Source organism: Coregonus clupeaformis, chromosome 12, assembly GCF_020615455.1.
Source record: "Coregonus clupeaformis isolate EN_2021a chromosome 12, ASM2061545v1, whole genome shotgun sequence".
In the NCBI taxonomy this organism is placed as follows: domain Eukaryota; kingdom Metazoa; phylum Chordata; class Actinopteri; order Salmoniformes; family Salmonidae; genus Coregonus; species Coregonus clupeaformis.
The window spans coordinates 45,423,215-45,441,688 of record NC_059203.1 but is presented as its reverse complement, the minus strand read 5'-3'; the positions used below and the strand labels follow the sequence as shown (position 1 = coordinate 45,441,688).

Genomic DNA, 18,474 nt, shown 5'->3' with positions numbered 1-18,474 from the left:
GCTCACACCTCCTCCTCACTCTGCCTGGCTAAGCCGACATTTCCCTCAGCTCAAATGGTGCTATGGACATTTGCTTGCCCCACGGCACTATTGTTGTTACCCAGTTGAAGGTTACAAGGAAATGTTCAGGTGACTGTTTGGTCAATATTCTGCCGTGTAAAAGAGGACTGGGCCCCAAAAAATCAATCCTTGACAATATCCTGAGTGGCGCAGTGGTCTAAGGCACTGCATTGCAGTGCTAACTGTGCCACTAGAGATCCTGGTTCGAATCCAGGCTCTGTCGCAGCCTGCCGCGACCGGGAGACTCATGGGCGGCGCACAATTGGCCCAGGGTAGGGGAGGGAATGGCCGGCAGGGAGGTGAGGGGGAAGCTCAGTTGATAGAGCATGGTGTTTGCAACGCCAGGGTTGTGGGTTCGATTCCCACGGGGGGCCAGTATAAAAAATTATAATATGTATTCACTAACTGTGAGTCGCTCTGGATAAGAGTGTCTGCTAAAATGTAAAAATGAAAGACATATTTGTCCTGTTCAAACTTCAACACACTACATTCACACCTTCAGGTATGGAATAGATTCAATAACTTGACTGTCTGTTGGTGAGCTTGTTGAGCCGTTTTCTGGACTTTAACTCAACATCGATACTTAGGTTAGTTTTTCATTGATTGAAGTTCAAAATAGAGTATTTGTGTCATTGCGATCACTTGAGTTTCCAGTATTTCCACCTATGGCTCTCATTGCCATACTGAACACAATTGGTGACATGTATACCTATGTTGGAACGGGTGGCATTGGACACGTGGGAGACTGCAGTGCTTGGAGGTGAGGGGGAAGCAGACTGGTCTGAAAAGAAAGACAGATCTTGAGATTATTGGCTATTTTTTTGAGTTAGGGAGGGGGAGCTACTGTCTACTGACTACTAGACAAATTGTTAGTACATTACAAGTATGGGTATTGTGGAATGATATTAGTTTCTAGTCTATTGGACTGATATTAGTTTCTAGTCTACAGATATGTCTACTATAATGACTAGTCAGGGTGGTTACTACTACAGAGCAATGAATACCATCAAACAACTAGGAAATAAGGTCTAATTTATGGTTAGATATGATCATTGGTAATCATTTGTACTACAGGAAGCGACTATTCCACTGTTCGGTTTGAGGCAAAGACGCCATCATTTGAACTGAATGACACTACAATATAGATGCCTGTCTGATAGCCTTCCTGTATGTTGCACTTAAAGATTCATTTGATCCTGTTGCTTTTGTAATACAGGTGGCATTGATCCTGTTGTTGTTAGAACACAAGTCAATATTCATTCAGAGATTCACTAATGAGATCGGATTAATATGAATTTATAATCAGGATCCTCATTACCATTGTTATTGCAGAGAAAACCACAAACTTGGTCTGAAAACAGGGGAGTCTGTATTGGTCTACTAATGAAAGGAGGCATCAGAGTGCTCAGCGCTGACGGCAAGGGCAAGCAACAGACAAGGGCAATTATTCACAGATGAGAGGAGTATCTGCATCATTTTAGTTTCGTATTTGTGTGAAATATTAAAGGTCTTAATTGTTGCTGACATCAGATTCAGTAACTTTTGCTAAATGCCTGCTTGACCCATTCAACCATGGAGGCAGGAGCTGTCTAGAGCTGTCTGTAGCTGTCACCTCCCACCCGTTTATCAGCCCTTTATCCATATTCATGCACACAGCTAGTCTATGTTAAAGAAACTATAGCTTACAGAAATCATACTAACAGGTATATCAAAAGAATAGCATGAGTCGTTCTCAGAAATGGAATGAGAGAGCTACAGTACTACTCAACTATCTACCAAGGATATGATACAATTAATGAATTGCAGACTCATGCAGTAATAAATCAACGTAGTTAATATACCCGAGGGCATGATTTACAGCAGCGTTAGACTACAGTAGTTATTTTTACTGCACATAAACAGAAATCTACATACTGAAGTTGACAGTGGACACCGCTGTTGAAGCTGGTGAAGAGATAGAAAAGAAAAAAGGAACGCATTGCCAAGCAGGTACATGTTTTGAAAGTGGTTTCAGCTTCCACACCACACACTGAATGTACCCATCAAAACGATGGATACCTGATAGGCATAGATTATTTTCAATTGCACAAGTTAAAAGCCTTACATATACTGAACAAAAATATAAATGCAACATGCAACAAATTCAAAGATTTTACTGAGTTACAGTTCATATAAGGAAATCAGTCGAATTAAATAAATTCATTAGGCCCTATTCTATGGATTTCACATGACTAGGAATGCATATGTTGGTCACAGATACCTTAAAAAAAGGTAGGGCCGTGGATCAGAAAACCAGTCAGTATCTGGTGTGATCACCATTTGCCTCATGGAGCGTGAAACATCTCCTTCGCAGAGTTGATCAGGCTGTTGATTGTGGCCTGTGGAATGTTGTCCCTCTCCTCTTCAATGGCTGTGCGAAGTTGCTGGATGTTGGCGGGAAATGGAATACGCTGTCGTACACATCAATCCAGAGCATCCCAAACATGCTCAATGGTTGACATGTCTGGTGAGTATGCAGGCCATGGAAGAACTGGGACATTTTCATCTTCCAGGAATTGTGTACAGATCCTTGTGACATGGGGCCATGCATTATCAGGCTGAAACATGAGGTGATGGTGGCGGATGAATGACACAACAATAGGCCTCAGGATCTCGTCACGGTATCTCTGTGCATTCAAATTGCCATCGATAAAATGCATTTGTTTTCATTGTCCGTAGCTTATGCCTGCCCATACTATAACCCCACTGTCACTCTGTTCACAACGTTGATATCAGCAAACCGCTCGCCCACATGACGCCATACACGTGTCTGCGGTTGTGAGGCCAGTTGGACGTACTGCCAAATTCTCTAAAACAATGTTGGAGGCGGCTTATGATAGAGAAATTAACATTCAATTCTCTGCCAACAGCTCTGGTGGACATTCCTGCAGTCAGCATGCCAATTGCACACTCCCTCAAAACTTGAGACATCTGTGGCATTGTGTTGTGTGACAAAATTGTACATTTTAGAGTGGCCTTTTATTGTCCCCAGCACAAGGTGCCCCTGTGTTATGATCATGCTGTTTAATCAGCTTCTTGATATGCCACACCTGTCAGGTGGATGGATTATCTTGGCAAAGGACAAATGCTCACTAACAGGGATGTAAACGAATTTGTTCAGAAAACGTAAGAGAAATAAGCTTTTTGTGCGTATGGAACATTTCTGGAATCTTTTATTTCAGCTCATGAAACATGGGACCAGCACTTTGCGTTTATATTTTTGTTCAGTGTACATTAGCATGGCATAGCGAAAGCATATGCAGACACCAACCGCAACATAAGCATGAAAAAGATGCATCAATTTGTGTAAATGAAGTAAATTACAATTATGGCCCATCTCAATCAACACTCTTAGAATAAAAGGTGCTATGTAGAACCTAAAAGGGTTTTTCAGCTGTCCCCACAGGAGAAACCTTTGAAGAACCCTTATTGGTTCCAGGTAGAACCCTTATTGGTTCCAGGTAAAAAAAAAACGTTGGGTTCCAGGTAGAAAAAAAGGTTTCTACCTGAAACCAAAAAGGGTTATACCTGGAAACAAAAAGGGTTCTCTTATATGGACAGCCAAAGAAACCTTTTGGAACCCTTTTTTATAAGAGTGTAACTTGTATTTACAGGATATACATCCAAAACAATATTATCTAAACATGCATTCTCACAGCACACCAAATTTGATGTTTTTGAATTCATCCCAGAAGCCTGCTTACTGAGATTGAATAAGATGCTATGTTTTGTTATACTGTACATTTATATTCATGTGAAAGCCCTTACTTGCAGGTAGCCTAGCGATTATGAGCATTGGGCCAGTAACTGAAAGGTCGCTGGCTCGAATCCCTGAGCAGACTTGCTGAAAAATCTGTTGACGTGCCCTTGAGCAAGGCACTTAACCCTAATTGCTCCTGTAAGTTGCTCTGGATAAGAGCGTCTACTAAAATGTACTATTAGAGAGGACCCAAATGAATTATTACTGTTGTTGGACAGAGGCTGTGTGTGCTGTGGCACCTCAGAATACAGTACAGACTCTCCATTACAAAATCAAGTGCACTTGCTTATTTTCATTAGATTCTAATTATATTTGACTGGTGCCACCCCCTTATCTATACTCCCACAGACTCAGAAGAGTACATATCTACCACTCATGTGAAGTGTTTTATAAAATGAACCAAACATGCATGAACCAAACATACTGCAATGGCTGGCAATTGACTTACCTCACCAATTCCTATATAATAATACAATATGATATAGAAAATATACAGTTTCTCTTGCCGAAGGCAAATCTATTTTCCAGCTGGTTGTTTCATAGCTTGCTTTCTCCTTTAAATCAATAAGCACTTGCTCTTTCATGACAATGACGAATGAAACCCCTTCTCACACCCTTATGATATTGTTTACCAACAAAAATTACTTAGATGGAGATATGAAAAGCCAGGCAGTTGGAGCCAATATCATATTCCCTGAAATTCTGGGCCAAGCCATTACTGAAATGGCTTGGTCATCTACAGAGTACAGGCTTGGTCATCTACAGTGTACAGGCTTGGTCATCTACAGAGTACAGGCTTGGTCATCTACAGAGTACAGGCTTGGTCATCTACAGTGTACAGGCTTGGTCATCTACAGAGTACAGGCTTGGTCATCTACAGTATACAGGCTTGGTCATCTACAGAGTACAGGCTTGGTCATCTACAGAGTACAGGCTTGGTCATCTACAGAGTACAGGCTTGGTCATCTACAGAGTACAGGCTTGGTCATCTACAGAGTACAGGCTTGGTCATCTACAGAGTACAGGCTTGGTCATCTACAGAGTACAGGCTTGGTCTTCTACAGAGTACAGGCTTGGTCATCTACAGAGTACAGGCTTGGTTATCTACAGAGTACAGGCTTGGTCATCTACAGAGTACAGGCTTGGTCATCTACAGTATACAGGCTTGGTCATCTACAGAGTACAGGCTTGGTCATCTACAGAGTACAGGCTTGGTCATCTACAGAGTACAGGCTTGGTTATCTACAGAGTACAGGCTTGGTCATCTACAGAGTACAGGCTTGGTCATCTACAGAGTACAGGCTTGGTTATCTACAGAGTGCAGGCTTGGTCATCTACAGAGTACAGGCTTGGTCATCTACAGAGTACAGTCTTGGTCATCTACAGAGTACAAGCTTGGTCATCTACAGAGTACAGGCTTGGTCATCTACAAAGTACATCATCCCAAAGTCTGGCTGCCACAGCTCACTATTACCCCCAACCCTAAACCCATGCCCCCTTCTGTCCATATAGGACTTCCTCCAGTATCCCCCATCTGCCCTGCAACACCCCGGCCTGTGTGACTTACGTGCTTCAGGCGTGGTGGTGCTCTCCTCGCTGACCTGGGGCCCACAGCCCACCCTGGTGCAGGAGCGCAGGTAGAACTTGTACCTGCTGACAGCCTCGAGGTCCCGCAGGACACACGTGGTGGTGTCAGGGCGGCTGATGTCCACCGACTGCAGGACACCCACCTCCTCTGTGTCATTGACTAAACACACACAGACACTGAATTAAACTTGTGTTACTATATTAATGGACACATAGGATCTCTCTGAAAAGAAGCCTTTGATTGATCATTTGAAAAGGACACTCATGATATGTTGGGGTGATGGATACATGACCACGCTATGTAAGCATGTATAATATCTGATCTGCATTGTGAGTTGGTTCAGCCCTCCCTAGTGATGGAACTAGCTCTCAATGTAACAGTGTAGGTCCTGTGGAACCTGTGAAATATTTAGTTAGCAAGGCCCTCTAAGAAGCTGGGCTCAGCCCTGGAACAGCTGTGCAGCAGCCTTTAAATTCCTCTGGTGCTTCCTCCCGGTGCCATGCTGACAGCTGTGTGCATTATCCTTAACATTTCACACACAAGTTCCTTCAAGGGGACTTCAAAAACCCCTCACTTCAAAAGAGTCCATCAGCTTTATCACGCTTGCACAATGTAAACGTCCCTTCTTCTGAAATACAGCATGACACTTTTGGCCCTCTTGCACAGCGGCAAAATCAAAAACCATTAGGGAGAGTTGCTGTGCAAAGCTTTCTTTAAAACTTTGTAATTAGCCTCATCATCATCATTGTTTCAGGCCAGGGATGAAGGGTGAGACATACACATGCACGTTACGGTTGTCCAGTGACTGTTTCCTTTGGGATTAATCTGGGACGTTGGTTGTGATGAAGTCCCCAGTGGACGGTATCGGGTCACTAACAAAGACCTTAAAAGGCTGTGACACGCTGGCCTTGGTCAGCGCTGTTGGAGCCGGATCATGACACACCACACAGGCCAGTGTGTCACACCCCAACCCAACACTGACCCCTCTCTCTTCAGAACAACACAGTGATTTTTTTCCACCAAGGGGGTCATCCCTGGTTATACTATCAATAAGTCATACTTGGATATCCACTTCCATGCTTTCTGATGCCATCCAATAAGAGACATTTAACATTTAGTTTTATTCAAGCCTCATTATTTTAATCTGAGTTTCCCCCCATTTAATCATATTCTCATGCAATCACTGTGAGATTTAAACCTGTGGATCTTCACAATCACAGCTCTGCATGCATTTCTCACATTTCTATAATAGAACACCAGCTGTAGGAACTAAACTATAAACCCTCATTAACAAAGCGTTCAACAACGTGCTGTAGCACCATTCACAAGCACAACAATATCTCCTAGTGGTAAGATCAAGGAATCGCTAGTCACTTTGAATGAAGGTAGGCTGGTGCATGTAAGAGACTGCAGTTCAACGGGGAAGGGGAAAGAGTTGTACACACTTAGCTGATACTCTAGCCGGTATCCTGTGAGGACTCCATTGGCAACCAGAGGAGGTGCCCAGGTGAGAGCAACGGTGTGCTTCTGAACATCTGTGACCCTGAAAACTGGGTTTTTCTCTGGAACTGGGAAACAAAATAATATACAGGTAGTAAGCAGTTTGATAGTGTAGCACAATAATCTTGTCTCTAGATAGTTATTTTCTTCTTCAGTTGGACAGTACTGAATCAATATGTTCAATGGCACCCCAGACCTCTCCCCTCCTGTCTTACCTCCCTCTGGAGTTTTGAAGTTGACGGCGTTGCTGCCTGGCCCGTTGCCTCGCCCGTTGAAGGTCATGACGATGAGGCTGTACTCAGAGAAGGGCGTGAGCCCCGGTACCATGGCATGGTTCCGGTCCCCCGGGAATGTCAGTGTGTGTTTGTTCCCGTGAGTCTTTTTTGAGTCCAGCAGACTACGCAGCCGCCACCAGTTTATCTGACACCGCCATGACAGAGGGGAGACAAAGTGTTATGGGTCTAACAGATCATAATTATGTGAGAAAAGGACAACAGCTCATAAATAGAACAAGGCTATAGTCTGGGTTATAGTATTTTTTTTACTAGTGTAAGGGAACAGTGAGCTGTCAGCAGTAGGGAGACGGAGTGGGATGAGAGGGCCAGAAGATCCAGCGTGGTCAGGGTCTCTCCTTTTAAACTGTGTCTTAAAGCTACTGGGCTGTTTTGAGGAATTACCCTGTAGCCTCCCAGATGTCCATGCAGCTTGTCCTTGTGAACACGTGTCCAGCTGACCTTGACCAGCGAGTTGTTCATCACCTCCACCTCTACATCATCAGGGGCTGCGGATGGGACTGCAGGGCCAAACACACTCACATCAGACAGGCCATTCATATGTGTAGTGTTGGCTGGGTTGAGTGTTTAGGTGATTTAAAGATTTACCTCTGTCAAATAATAATCTATACATCAGTGACTGCAATCTAAATAATGTGATATACCACTTTCACAAGGGTGGAACTAGTGTGGGGCTCAGTGCTATTGCCTAAGCGATGATACCAGACAGTATGACAACAGAAGAGTACAAAGCTTCTAAAGGAAGAAAACACATAGTTAACAAGGTTGAGGTGTTATATTTGACCTGAGGTTACATCCTGAGGGCAAATCCAAAAGAAAGCTAAAGATAAAGATAGAAATAAAAAACTGTATGGAATGAAATGGTTTATGACTTCTAAAAGAGAGTTTTCACTTTGGCATAAGTGAAAGGGTACATAGGCTCTATAAAGTGATGCTCAACCAAGCTACTAGCAAACATTGGATTTCATCAACTACTCTGCTCACAAATGTATAGCAATTTGAAGAAGAAAGAGTCCAGCTTTTATGGACTGTAGCCAACAATACACAGAGCTGAATGGTACATACTGTACTGGCCTTATACATTTGAATAGTATTATTATTGTGAAATTCACATAAATTCTTTGTATTTACAAGGCTGTAAGATTTTATTAAAAAAGGACAGTAGTCACTCACAGTCCTCTCCAGAGTAGCCCGTCATCACTTTGGGTTCTGGTCCCCATCCCTGGTAGTTCCTCGCCTGGATCCTGATCTCATATGGCACAAACGTGGGAGTGCCCTTCACCACAAACGAGTGTCTTTTCACCACATGCTCATGCCAGTCCTCCTCCACATCCTGCCGTTTATAGCTCACCTTATATTCAAGGCCTGGCCCATTGTGTTCAATGGGGGACAATGGCTGCAAGGGCGGGGAATGTAAGAATAACAGTAACACACAGATTATTACCGTTTAATAGGAACTTGAACAATGAAGCAAGGAGCTCTTTATATTTCCTTCAACATCTCAGCTATTGTGGGGTTATCATGTCAAGCCCATATACATGGATCCTAATCTTTGATCATATAAAATCAGTAAAACAATAAGACAATTGGCTGGGTGCTGGCTCCAGGGAGCTCTGAGGCACCCCTCTGATATAAGGAGCAGGCTAGGACTTCACAGACTATAGAGATTATAGAGAGATCTAGTGCTTTCCTCACAATGGCCTGACCATGATGGGAAATAGAATAAGACACTATTATCCACAAAAGCAAATCATTAACAATGAGGGAGCTCATAAATTCAGAAGTTCAGGTTAAATTACTCTGCTAGGGCAGGACGATAATACGTGGGGGTGAGATTAATCTTTTTACAATGAAGCAGAATTTATTACTGTATTACTGTACTCCTCTCTGCTCCATTCCTTTTCACTTTCTATTAAAAGCACCACAATGAACTGCTTTGATAGCTATCCCATTCACTACGACCCATCAAAAATAGGTTTTCTAAAGTTATACATCATAATATGACATAACAAAAGCAGGGATATTTGATTTATTACTGAGGGATAACACTAAAGCTTATTTTCTCTATGAATAAAGAGAGATTCTTTGATTTCCCCAAAATGTAACTGCTGTGAAATATTCAGTACTCGGAGGGGTGCGTACGTTCGCAGGGAAGGAATATTAAAGGAACCACATTCTGTTTGTTACCTCCCAGTTGATATCCATTTCATGTGGCAAATGACCTTCGATTTTAATATTTTCTGGGTTCTTGTCAGGGGCTGGTGGGAGAGAAGAAATATGGATTTTGCCAGAATTGTAATTGTTAGTTAAATACATCTCCTGTGAAATGTGCATGAGAGACCTAAGGGTGAAATCAATTATCTCAGATGTTTGAGTGTTTTAAAGTTCAACGAGCGGCGGAGGCAGGTCAGACGTCCTGTAGGGGGATATGAAGCTGGAGGATAAAGGAACATAAGTGGACTTCCTACCTGCAGGAGGGGTCTTGTATCTTTCTGTGGGCTCACTGGGACGCCCCCTTCCCACCGCGTTGACTCCAGACACTCGAAAGCGATAGTCAACATGTCCGTAAAGTTTGAGGACTGCCGAACCGTGATTTCCTGGAACTCTCTGAAGCTCGTTCCAGTTCCCTGGCTCCCACTGGCTCTCCTCATACTCAATAATGAAGTCTGTTCACAGGGTGAGACACACAAACCAGTCCCCAATCTGCCCAAGCCCTTTGCCAAAGGAGCTGCTTATCTAACAGCCACCTGTGTAGCAAACTCTTCAGACACTGAACTAAGCAGGAAACTTGCTAAAAAAGGACACATTTGTGTTGGGATGTTGACAGGAGACTTACACAATAATAAAGTACTAATTCCATTTTCTTAGTAAATATGTGCCATGTTATTATCATTGTATATACTACAGGCCTGCTGTTACAACATGCATGCAGAGCTGCTGAACTTTGTTTGTAGAGCCAGACTATTACCAGTGGTTGAGCTGTTGTGGTCATCCCCAGGGATCCATTTGAGCTTCACACTTCTGCCCTTGTGTTCAGACAGCACCAAGTTCTCAGGTGCATCTGGGACATCTGGAAAAACACCACCACCACAACAACATTACTTTGATAACACAAAGACATGGTATCCTCTGGAAAAGGACTGAGAAAAATGTTTAAATGCTCCATGAAACAGTCAGAAACTGACTAATGGAAAAGAAAGCAACATGTAAAACTACGCTGCAAACGATATGAAAGGCATTGTTCTGTAAATGCAGAGCCGAGGTCTGAAGACACATGGTGTAATCATGTTCTGCTCTGTTCTGTACGCCATGGAACGCTTGGCTTCAGCATATGGATCCATACTGTGACATGCTATGCATTTCTGTTGTGCTGGGTGTCATAGACCCTTTGGGTCAGACCAGGTTTTGATGTACAGTATTTGACCTATATGCTCACCCAGCACTATAAGTAGTGCAGAGGCAGTGTCCTGGTCCACTGGAGTTCTGGCCACACACTTGTACATGCCCTGGTCTCTGTGGCTTACGTTGACGATCTGCAGTATGCCATCCTCTACGAAATATCTATCGGCAGAAAAAAAGAGAGACAACCTATTGATCTGTGCAATCTGAAAAAAAACAAGTTCACTATCCGGCTAGGCTTGAATCTGTGACACCATAAGAAAGGCTTCGTCTTACCCAGAATTCTCAGTGTGGTTTAGTGCTATCTCCATATCATCTTTTTCCCACACTATCTCAAAGTCGCCACTGAAGGAGTTGTCGTACACCGCCAGGCAGGAGAGCTGGGCTGTGGATCCTATTAGGACCTGCAAGTCCTCTGGGGCCTGGAATATCTTTGTGGGATCTTGGATAGATGAAACACACCACTGTATAAGCTACATGTAAAGGGCTATGTTTAGGACCCTCTTTTTTCTAACCATGTGACTTTCTAACCAAAACTATGTAAGGCATTTTTTCCTAGTCAGGTCACATACTGTATTTAGAAAAACACATGGCCCTAGTTGTGTGTTAAACAAATGACATCTTATATTTAGTTTCATACCTTTAACATCCAGTAAGGCAGTTATAGCCGACTTCCCTTCAGTATTCTTGGTGTAACATGTGTATTGGCCCATGTCCTCTTTCTCCACATTATGGATCTCCAATGATCCATTCTGGTGAACTGTAAACCTTTGTCCCTCCACAGACCCTGTTGAATCATCCTTGTTCCTGTACATTTAAAACAATCAATTAAAGTCTCCACTTGCGATTTAATTCAATTACAGCGGAACCTTGCTGAGCACTTAAGAAGATACTGCAACAATACCCCTTAAAGAATTTGTGTAGGTGTACGTTTTTTCTTTCTGTACATTTCCACAGTAAACAGTGGTGCACCAACAGAGAAACAGATCCTGTACACAGTTATTTTTATAACTATCTAATGACACTTTGACACTGATATATACTAACGACACATTGATAGCTACTGCTCTCTACTGGCCTCTGAGAGGATTGGTTGGAGCTGGAATAGCCTGGTCCAGCATTTGTATGGGCTTGAACCAATGATTGATGGCATGACAAGAAGAGTAGGATGAGTTGGCTGAAGCCAGTACTGTTCTGGGACCAGGCTTTGGTTAGCCTACTCACCAGGTTACAATAGAGGGTGGAGAGCTGAACACCTTGCAGTGCATGACTACACTCTTCCCCTCCACAGTGGAATACTCCAGACCTTCCTCTGTCAGGATCATAGGAGGCAGATCTGTGGGGAGAGATATCCCAGTTAGTGATTCAGGGTTTGGGAAATGAACGAGAGAGAGAGATTTATTTTCTAACTTCCATACAGATATGGAGGGATTGAGGAATTGCCCTTCGCCTGTATTGCAGTATTGGTTACAAAGATACACTAAGAAAGTCCATTAAAATGTATAGCCAAGATTCAAATAAATGAGACTGATAAAGCTGACCAAGTTTTCTTCCATTTTTGTTAATTAACATTTATTTTGAAAGAATGGCTGGACTGTCACGATGATTGTCATACAATTTGAAACAATAAAAAATGAATAATAAATGAAAACAAGTGGAACAATGACTGCCAAATTTAAAATAAATGTGTCTTATCATTTCTAACCAAAACATCCTGTCTGTCTCACTCCATTGTTAACAAAAAGGAAAAGCTGTGATTTTGAATCCAGAAACAGTCCAGTTAATAACTTCCTAGTTTGTCACCAGTGACAAACTCCAGACATTTCTGAGAAGCCAAAGAGAGCACATTTTTTAAAATCTGCTCTTAAAAAAGGAACACATTTTAGTGTTGTGGCATTGCATTCTGAATGGAGTAGAGAAACGTGCTAGCATATGAATAAATGCCTGGGAGCAGGCGGGCTGATCAACAGGGACAGGGGACGTGGGTGGGTAGTCTGTATGGAGGACTGTGGTGCTCAGACAACCTTTATTTCACCATGGCCCGAGGTGCGCAGGCGCCAGAGCCGGCTTTCAAACCAGACACACCACCACTCACAGACAGTCTTCCACTGCCTCACGCCAATGCCAAGCAACTGGTTGGATTATTTTGTGCACTTTCCTCTTCATTCAATTCCATACTAAATGGATGAGCACGACTGGTAAAACAATGATGAATGCTGAGATGTTGCAACTATTCATTTGTGACCATTAAAACTTAAAGCCTCAGAGGAAAGTAGAGGCTATTTTCAGAGGTGGAGAGTAAAACCAACGAAGCCCCATAAACTTACTCATGATCATGATATTGGCATTGGCCAGTAGGGTTCCATGTCTGTTGGAGGCCTCACATTGGTAGACGGCACTGTCAATTGATTTGGCGTTGTGCAAGACAATGGTGTCATCCAACTCTTTTCTGTTAGATGCTGGGACCTCTGCAATCAACAATGAAATCCATTAACTGTGCATCAATTGGCAGTACTAGAAATAGGACATTCATGTCTTGTCGAGGTAGACTGAGAACATACCCTCAAGACGTTTTCCATTCACCCTCCATTGGATGGTGGGCTGAGGAGTGCCAGTGGCGGAGCACTTGATATGCACATTTGAGCCAATCGTACTAAGCTGGCTCTCAGGCCCAGACACCCACCGAGGAGGCTCTGGAAAGAACAACATCAAAGACAGACATAACATCAGGAAGAAGTGAGGGAACCAGAGCACAGTACACCTCTCTCCCAGAATTTGCATTAAAAAACATGGGAATCATGCAAGAGTTATGATGTTTGTGTTTTCTATCACCTGGAGCCAATTCTCAAATGGTGACTTTTTGAATCCCTCTTGAATAGCAGTTCATTCAATGTACAGTAGATGGCACTCGTTATCATAAAAATGAGTTACTATTACGAAGTACTTATCATATCAGACTCTATTGCGGTTTCCTACAGTAAAACCTATGAATGCAGTTTAAGCTATACAGCTGTTTTTCAGACACACATAATAAAACTAAGAACCTATTATTTCAACCTTTGTCAATTTCTCCACTTACCTTCCACTGATACATCAAAGGAGTGCCTGGCCTCTCCATGGATGTTCTTAGCCGTACACATGTATTTCCCACTGTCGTCCTCATTGACCCGGTTAATGCTCAGGAGTTTCCCATGGTTCTCTATTGTCGCTCTGTCGGGCAGCCTGTGGCCCATCTTCACCCATTCAATCTTGGGTGTTGGACTGAAAGGGGCAGTATAATGATTGATATTTTACATTGATGTAGTTGCTTCAAATACAATGAAGTGTCTAGCAGATATCATGCAGTACTTTGTAAAATAGAGAGGAAGGGTTTACTTACAAGCCCTCCGCAATGCACTCCAGTAGCAGCTCATCACCTTTCACCAGCTGTGTCTCCGACTTGACACCAGAGGGCATCAGAAGACTTGGTTTCCTCTCCAGAATTGAATTGGCTTTGAGAATGGAATAGAAACAGTTTTTTATGCTTAGTTTTTCAAAGAAGGCAATGCATGGGTCTAACTCTTGGACTGCTAACCTACAATGCAATCTTTGGATCCCCATATCACACTCTGATATGAAAAAAAATAATGTATGGGGTGTTCTGGACAATGATATGGTATGGCATGTAACTTACCATGACCAGGACTGCTACTTGAGTCACTGTTTGAATTTTCTGAAATGAAGGTGGGTAACATATGAAAATGTGCAAAGCATCCATAAAACAGAACAATCATGACAGACAATGGGGTGCTGTAGATTCATGAAAACATCAGTGTCATCAAGAGTAAAGAAAATACAACTTTGGAAATGCTGTTGGATATTGGGAATGTTCTTGATCATGTACAGTTGATGTCGGAAGTTTACATACACTTAGGTTGGAGTCATTAAAACTTGTTTTTCAACCACTCCACACATTTCTTCTTAACAAACTATAGTTTTGGCAAGTTGGTTAGGACATCTACTTTGTGCATGACACAAGTAATTTTTCCAACAATTGTCTACAGACAAATTATTTCACTTATAATTCACTGTTTCACAATTCCAGTGGGTCAGAAGTTTACATACACTAAGTTGACTGTGCCTTTAAACAGCTTGGAAAATTCCAGAAAATGATGTCATGCTTTAGAAGCTTCTGATAGGCTAATTGACATCATTTGAGTCAATTGGAGGTGTACCTGTGGATGTATTTCAAGGCCTACCTTCAAACTCAATGCCTCTTTGCTTGACATCATGGGAAAATGAAAAGAAATCGGCCAAGACCTCAGAAAAAAATGTGTAGACCTCCACAAGTCTGGTTCATCCTTGGGAGCAATTTCCAAACGCCTGAAGGTACCACGTTCATCTGTACAGATAATAGTATGCAAGTATAAACACCATGGGACCACGCAGCCTTCATACCGCTCAGGAAGGAGACGCGTTCTGTCTCCTAAAGATGAACATACTTTGGTGCGAAAAGTGCAAATCAATCCCAGAACAACAGCAAAGGACCTTGTGAAGATGCTGGAGGAAACAGGTACAAAAGTATCTATATCCACAGTAAAAAGAGTCCTATATCGACAAACCTGAAAGGCCGCTCAGCGAGGAAGAAGCCACTGCTCCAAAACTGACCCAAGTTAAACAATTTAAAGGCAATGCTACCAAATACTAATTGAGTGTATGTAAACTTCTGACCCACTGGGAATGTGATTAAATAAAAGCTTAAATAAATCATTCTCTTTACTATTATTCTGACATTTCACATTCTTAAAATAAAGTTGTGATCCTAACTGACCTAAGACAGGGAATTTGTACTAGGATTAAATGTCAGGAATTGTGAAAAACTGAGTTTAAATGTATTTGGCTAAGGTGTATGTAAACTTCCGACTTCAACTGTACATGATCATAGCGACAAATGCATTGAATCAGAGGTTGAGGTCATTATGATGATCAAAACAAAGCTTTTTGCTGGATCTGAATCTTCACAAGACCAAAGTCATTTGGTCAAGCTCTACGCTGTAGCGGAGTTAATAAATAAACCTAATCACAGACATGCCTTTTAGATTGACACCTACTGCTTTTGACTATGACAGACATGGCAGTCTTCTGTACGATGGTGCGTATCCTGGGGAAGGCAGCGAAGCAGCAGTAGTCTCTGCGACTGTCCTTCTCCAGAGCATTAGAGAAGAACAGGTCGCCGTTCAGACCCATGGACACCCTGTCATCCTGCTCTATGTGCTGAAGGCCTGAGGAGGTGAAAAGAGGGCAACATTCCATATAAACCGCATGCTAGTAGCTTTTGTTTGATCTATTGTCCTTCAATAAAACGGCAGGTGTCCACAGAAAGCATTGGACATGACTCAGACACTGTGTTAGGTCTGGGAAGCCGCTAGTCACTCACCGATGGTCATCCAGTAGATCTGTAAAGGAGGGATTCCTTTAGGAGGGTTACACTCCAGAATGACAGGCTGACCCTCCTCCACCTCGATGGGATCAATCGTCTCCTTTGGAAACTTAGGAACATCTGATTAAAAAAAAACCATAATATATATGGAGTGTACAAAACATTAGGAACACCTGCTCTTTCCATGACATAGACTGACCAGGTGAATCCAGGTGAAAGCAACTCAATATTAGGAAGGTGTTCTTAATGTTTGGTATACTCAGTGTATGTCAGTGTATGATTTGTCAGTCATTTGATGTAGTTGCCTTTCTCTCCAGCAGGTGGCAGTCCTATGATACTAGTGTTTTGTGCTGGTCGTCTATGGAGGTGTTTGTGTTCCAGTGAATTGGATTTTACAGCACATTCTTCATATTTTGACTTGCGGGAAGAAATAGACGTCATTAGTACTGTTGTGCTGCGTGTCAGTCGCACTGAATGGTTGAAGCACGGACAAATTTTGTCACAGTTCCCCTCGGTCTGGATTTCTTTGAAGATTTATGTACTATGCTTTGGAACAAAATGAAAAATGTACCAAGGGAAATGATGGAGAGGCTAGATCAGTCTCCCTTCTATATGGGTATAGATGAGAGGCAACTGGGGGTGGAATGCTCTGGAGGTTCAATGACTTTCTGCCATGGTCAATACAACGAACAGCTCACGACGGAGCGACAGAGTCACAACATTGATTTTCAGGCCCTGAATTACTTTCAAAGAACTGTAATGGAGCACCATAGAGATCAGAGATGTATGGATCTATGCTACTTACGGGGCACAACAAACTCAATCTCCTCCGTTATGGCTGTCCCTAGTTTGTTCGAGGCATAACAGCGGTATGTTCCCTGGTACTCTGTGAGGTTCCCAGTGTTGGGGATCACAAATGTCCCCGAGTTGTCCTCCTTGATCAGCCTCGGGTCCTGGTAGGGGTCAAACTCTTCCCCATTTTTCGTCCACCGGAATCTACAAAATCAACAGTTAAATCAGTCACTGATAACGTTCAACGTAAATCTTGAAAATGTTTCATGTGTTTCAGCCAAATGTACAGTGTGTTTAGTATCCAAGGTTGGTCCTCACAGTCTGTCCAAGACTTGAAAATCAAACACCAAAACTCGCCAAATCAACTAGCCAAATGTGACACGCCAAATCGATGGCCAGTGATAGGCTGTCTGTTGGGCTGCTAACGAGCTCTCCTGGGCTGTCCCTCTCCCATCTGCTGGGTATGGAATGGTATAGTAGGACACTCAGAACTCACTCTGGCTCGGGGTTCCCTTTGGCTTCACACGTCATGGGGAAGCTCTCATCGAAGGGGAAGGCGATCAGAGAACTGGGGGACGCCTCTGTGATGGTGGGTAGCTGCTCAACTGGAAAACAGACAACAAGGACAACACTTTATGAAAACTCCCCTAGACCTACTGCAGGTTTCTGATGATATAATCTCTCACACTCTATAAGGTGTTATGGGATGTTATGGGATGGTTCATTTCGATTATGATGGTATTTCCCACTGGGCACACACTGGTCGAATCAACGTTGTTTTCACGTCATTTCAAATTACGTCTGTGCCCAATGGGTTCCTTTTCTTACAGTTCTATTTCACAGTGACATACAGCACTGTTTGAACTTGCCCTGCTTTGTCAATGCTTTCTTGTTTCTTGTTTCTTGTGATATGAGTGAGAAATATACTACAAAACTACAGGGGTCAACAACGGTAAAACTAGCGGCATGAGGTGAGGCCAGTATGGCCAATGGTGCAGGTTAAAACTACATGCCACTAAATGGGTGACAGTCGTCCAAGACAATCCAATTCGAAGATGTTGATTGTGTAAATAAATGGAGGATGGCACATGAGATGCAGATCGTAAACAAGATGACCACATGGTATAACTGCTGTGTTGCTGACCACTGAGCCAAGAGATGAAGTGAGGACAGACAGGCTGTCACTAATGCTGGATGGGACAGGGCACATCAGAGCAAACTTACTGTTTATGTGACCTAAAACTAGAATATCCATGGCGGCAGGAAGACAACAAAAACACAGGCAGAAGTTTAAGCATATTATTGTTTTTTTTATTGGTTATAGGCCTTTAGAAACATTTGTACTGTAGGTACATCAAAACAGAGGATTGTGAATTGCATTTAAGGAGATTGCATGAAATTAATTACCCTGCATCAACAGCAAGTATGCGTTGCATTTTCAAAACCTGTTTGAACTGTTCTTTGTAAGCGGGCCCTTAAGAGATGTTTCTGAATAATTTAGAAGAGAAAACTTGATACTCGTTTCCAAGGAAACTGTAAGATACACAGCCCCAATACAAGAGAATGAAGAAACCTGATTTAAACAAGATGAAACTAGAAACCAAACCCCAGTAAAGGATGTGTT

At 42.6% G+C, this 18,474-nt stretch overlaps 1 protein-coding gene across 12 annotated transcripts in view; it reads right to left on the bottom strand.

The window, feature by feature from the left end:
- The window catches only part of LOC121578284 (neural cell adhesion molecule L1-like protein), an 80,414-nt gene that overhangs the window by 7,605 nt on the left and 54,335 nt on the right, over window positions 1-18,474 (bottom strand). For 5 of the 12 annotated variants that reach the window (XM_041892548.2, XM_041892549.2, XM_041892540.2 and 2 more), the window contains exons 3-27: window positions 18,075-18,092; window positions 17,347-17,455; window positions 16,864-17,054; window positions 16,056-16,178; window positions 15,730-15,900; window positions 14,313-14,351; window positions 14,019-14,130; window positions 13,719-13,900; window positions 13,201-13,332; window positions 12,967-13,107; window positions 11,864-11,975; window positions 11,280-11,446; window positions 10,916-11,081; window positions 10,677-10,801; window positions 10,209-10,310; window positions 9,709-9,906; window positions 9,428-9,498; window positions 8,414-8,636; window positions 8,025-8,060; window positions 7,625-7,740; window positions 7,163-7,367; window positions 6,893-7,015; window positions 5,427-5,606; window positions 1,975-2,004; window positions 770-841 (exon numbers count right to left, since the gene is read on the bottom strand). In XM_041892548.2, the coding sequence (XP_041748482.2) occupies window positions 770-841; window positions 1,975-2,004; window positions 5,427-5,606; window positions 6,893-7,015; window positions 7,163-7,367; window positions 7,625-7,740; window positions 8,025-8,060; window positions 8,414-8,636; window positions 9,428-9,498; window positions 9,709-9,906; window positions 10,209-10,310; window positions 10,677-10,801; window positions 10,916-11,081; window positions 11,280-11,446; window positions 11,864-11,975; window positions 12,967-13,107; window positions 13,201-13,332; window positions 13,719-13,900; window positions 14,019-14,130; window positions 14,313-14,351; window positions 15,730-15,900; window positions 16,056-16,178; window positions 16,864-17,054; window positions 17,347-17,455; window positions 18,075-18,092 (3,144 nt within the window). The remainder of the gene's footprint in view (window positions 1-769; window positions 842-1,974; window positions 2,005-5,426; window positions 5,607-6,892; window positions 7,016-7,162; window positions 7,368-7,624; window positions 7,741-8,024; window positions 8,061-8,413; window positions 8,637-9,427; window positions 9,499-9,708; window positions 9,907-10,208; window positions 10,311-10,676; window positions 10,802-10,915; window positions 11,082-11,279; window positions 11,447-11,863; window positions 11,976-12,966; window positions 13,108-13,200; window positions 13,333-13,718; window positions 13,901-14,018; window positions 14,131-14,312; window positions 14,352-15,729; window positions 15,901-16,055; window positions 16,179-16,863; window positions 17,055-17,346; window positions 17,456-18,074; window positions 18,093-18,474) is intronic. The other 7 variants (XM_041892547.2, XM_041892551.2, XM_041892545.2 and 4 more) reach the window with 6 other exon arrangements.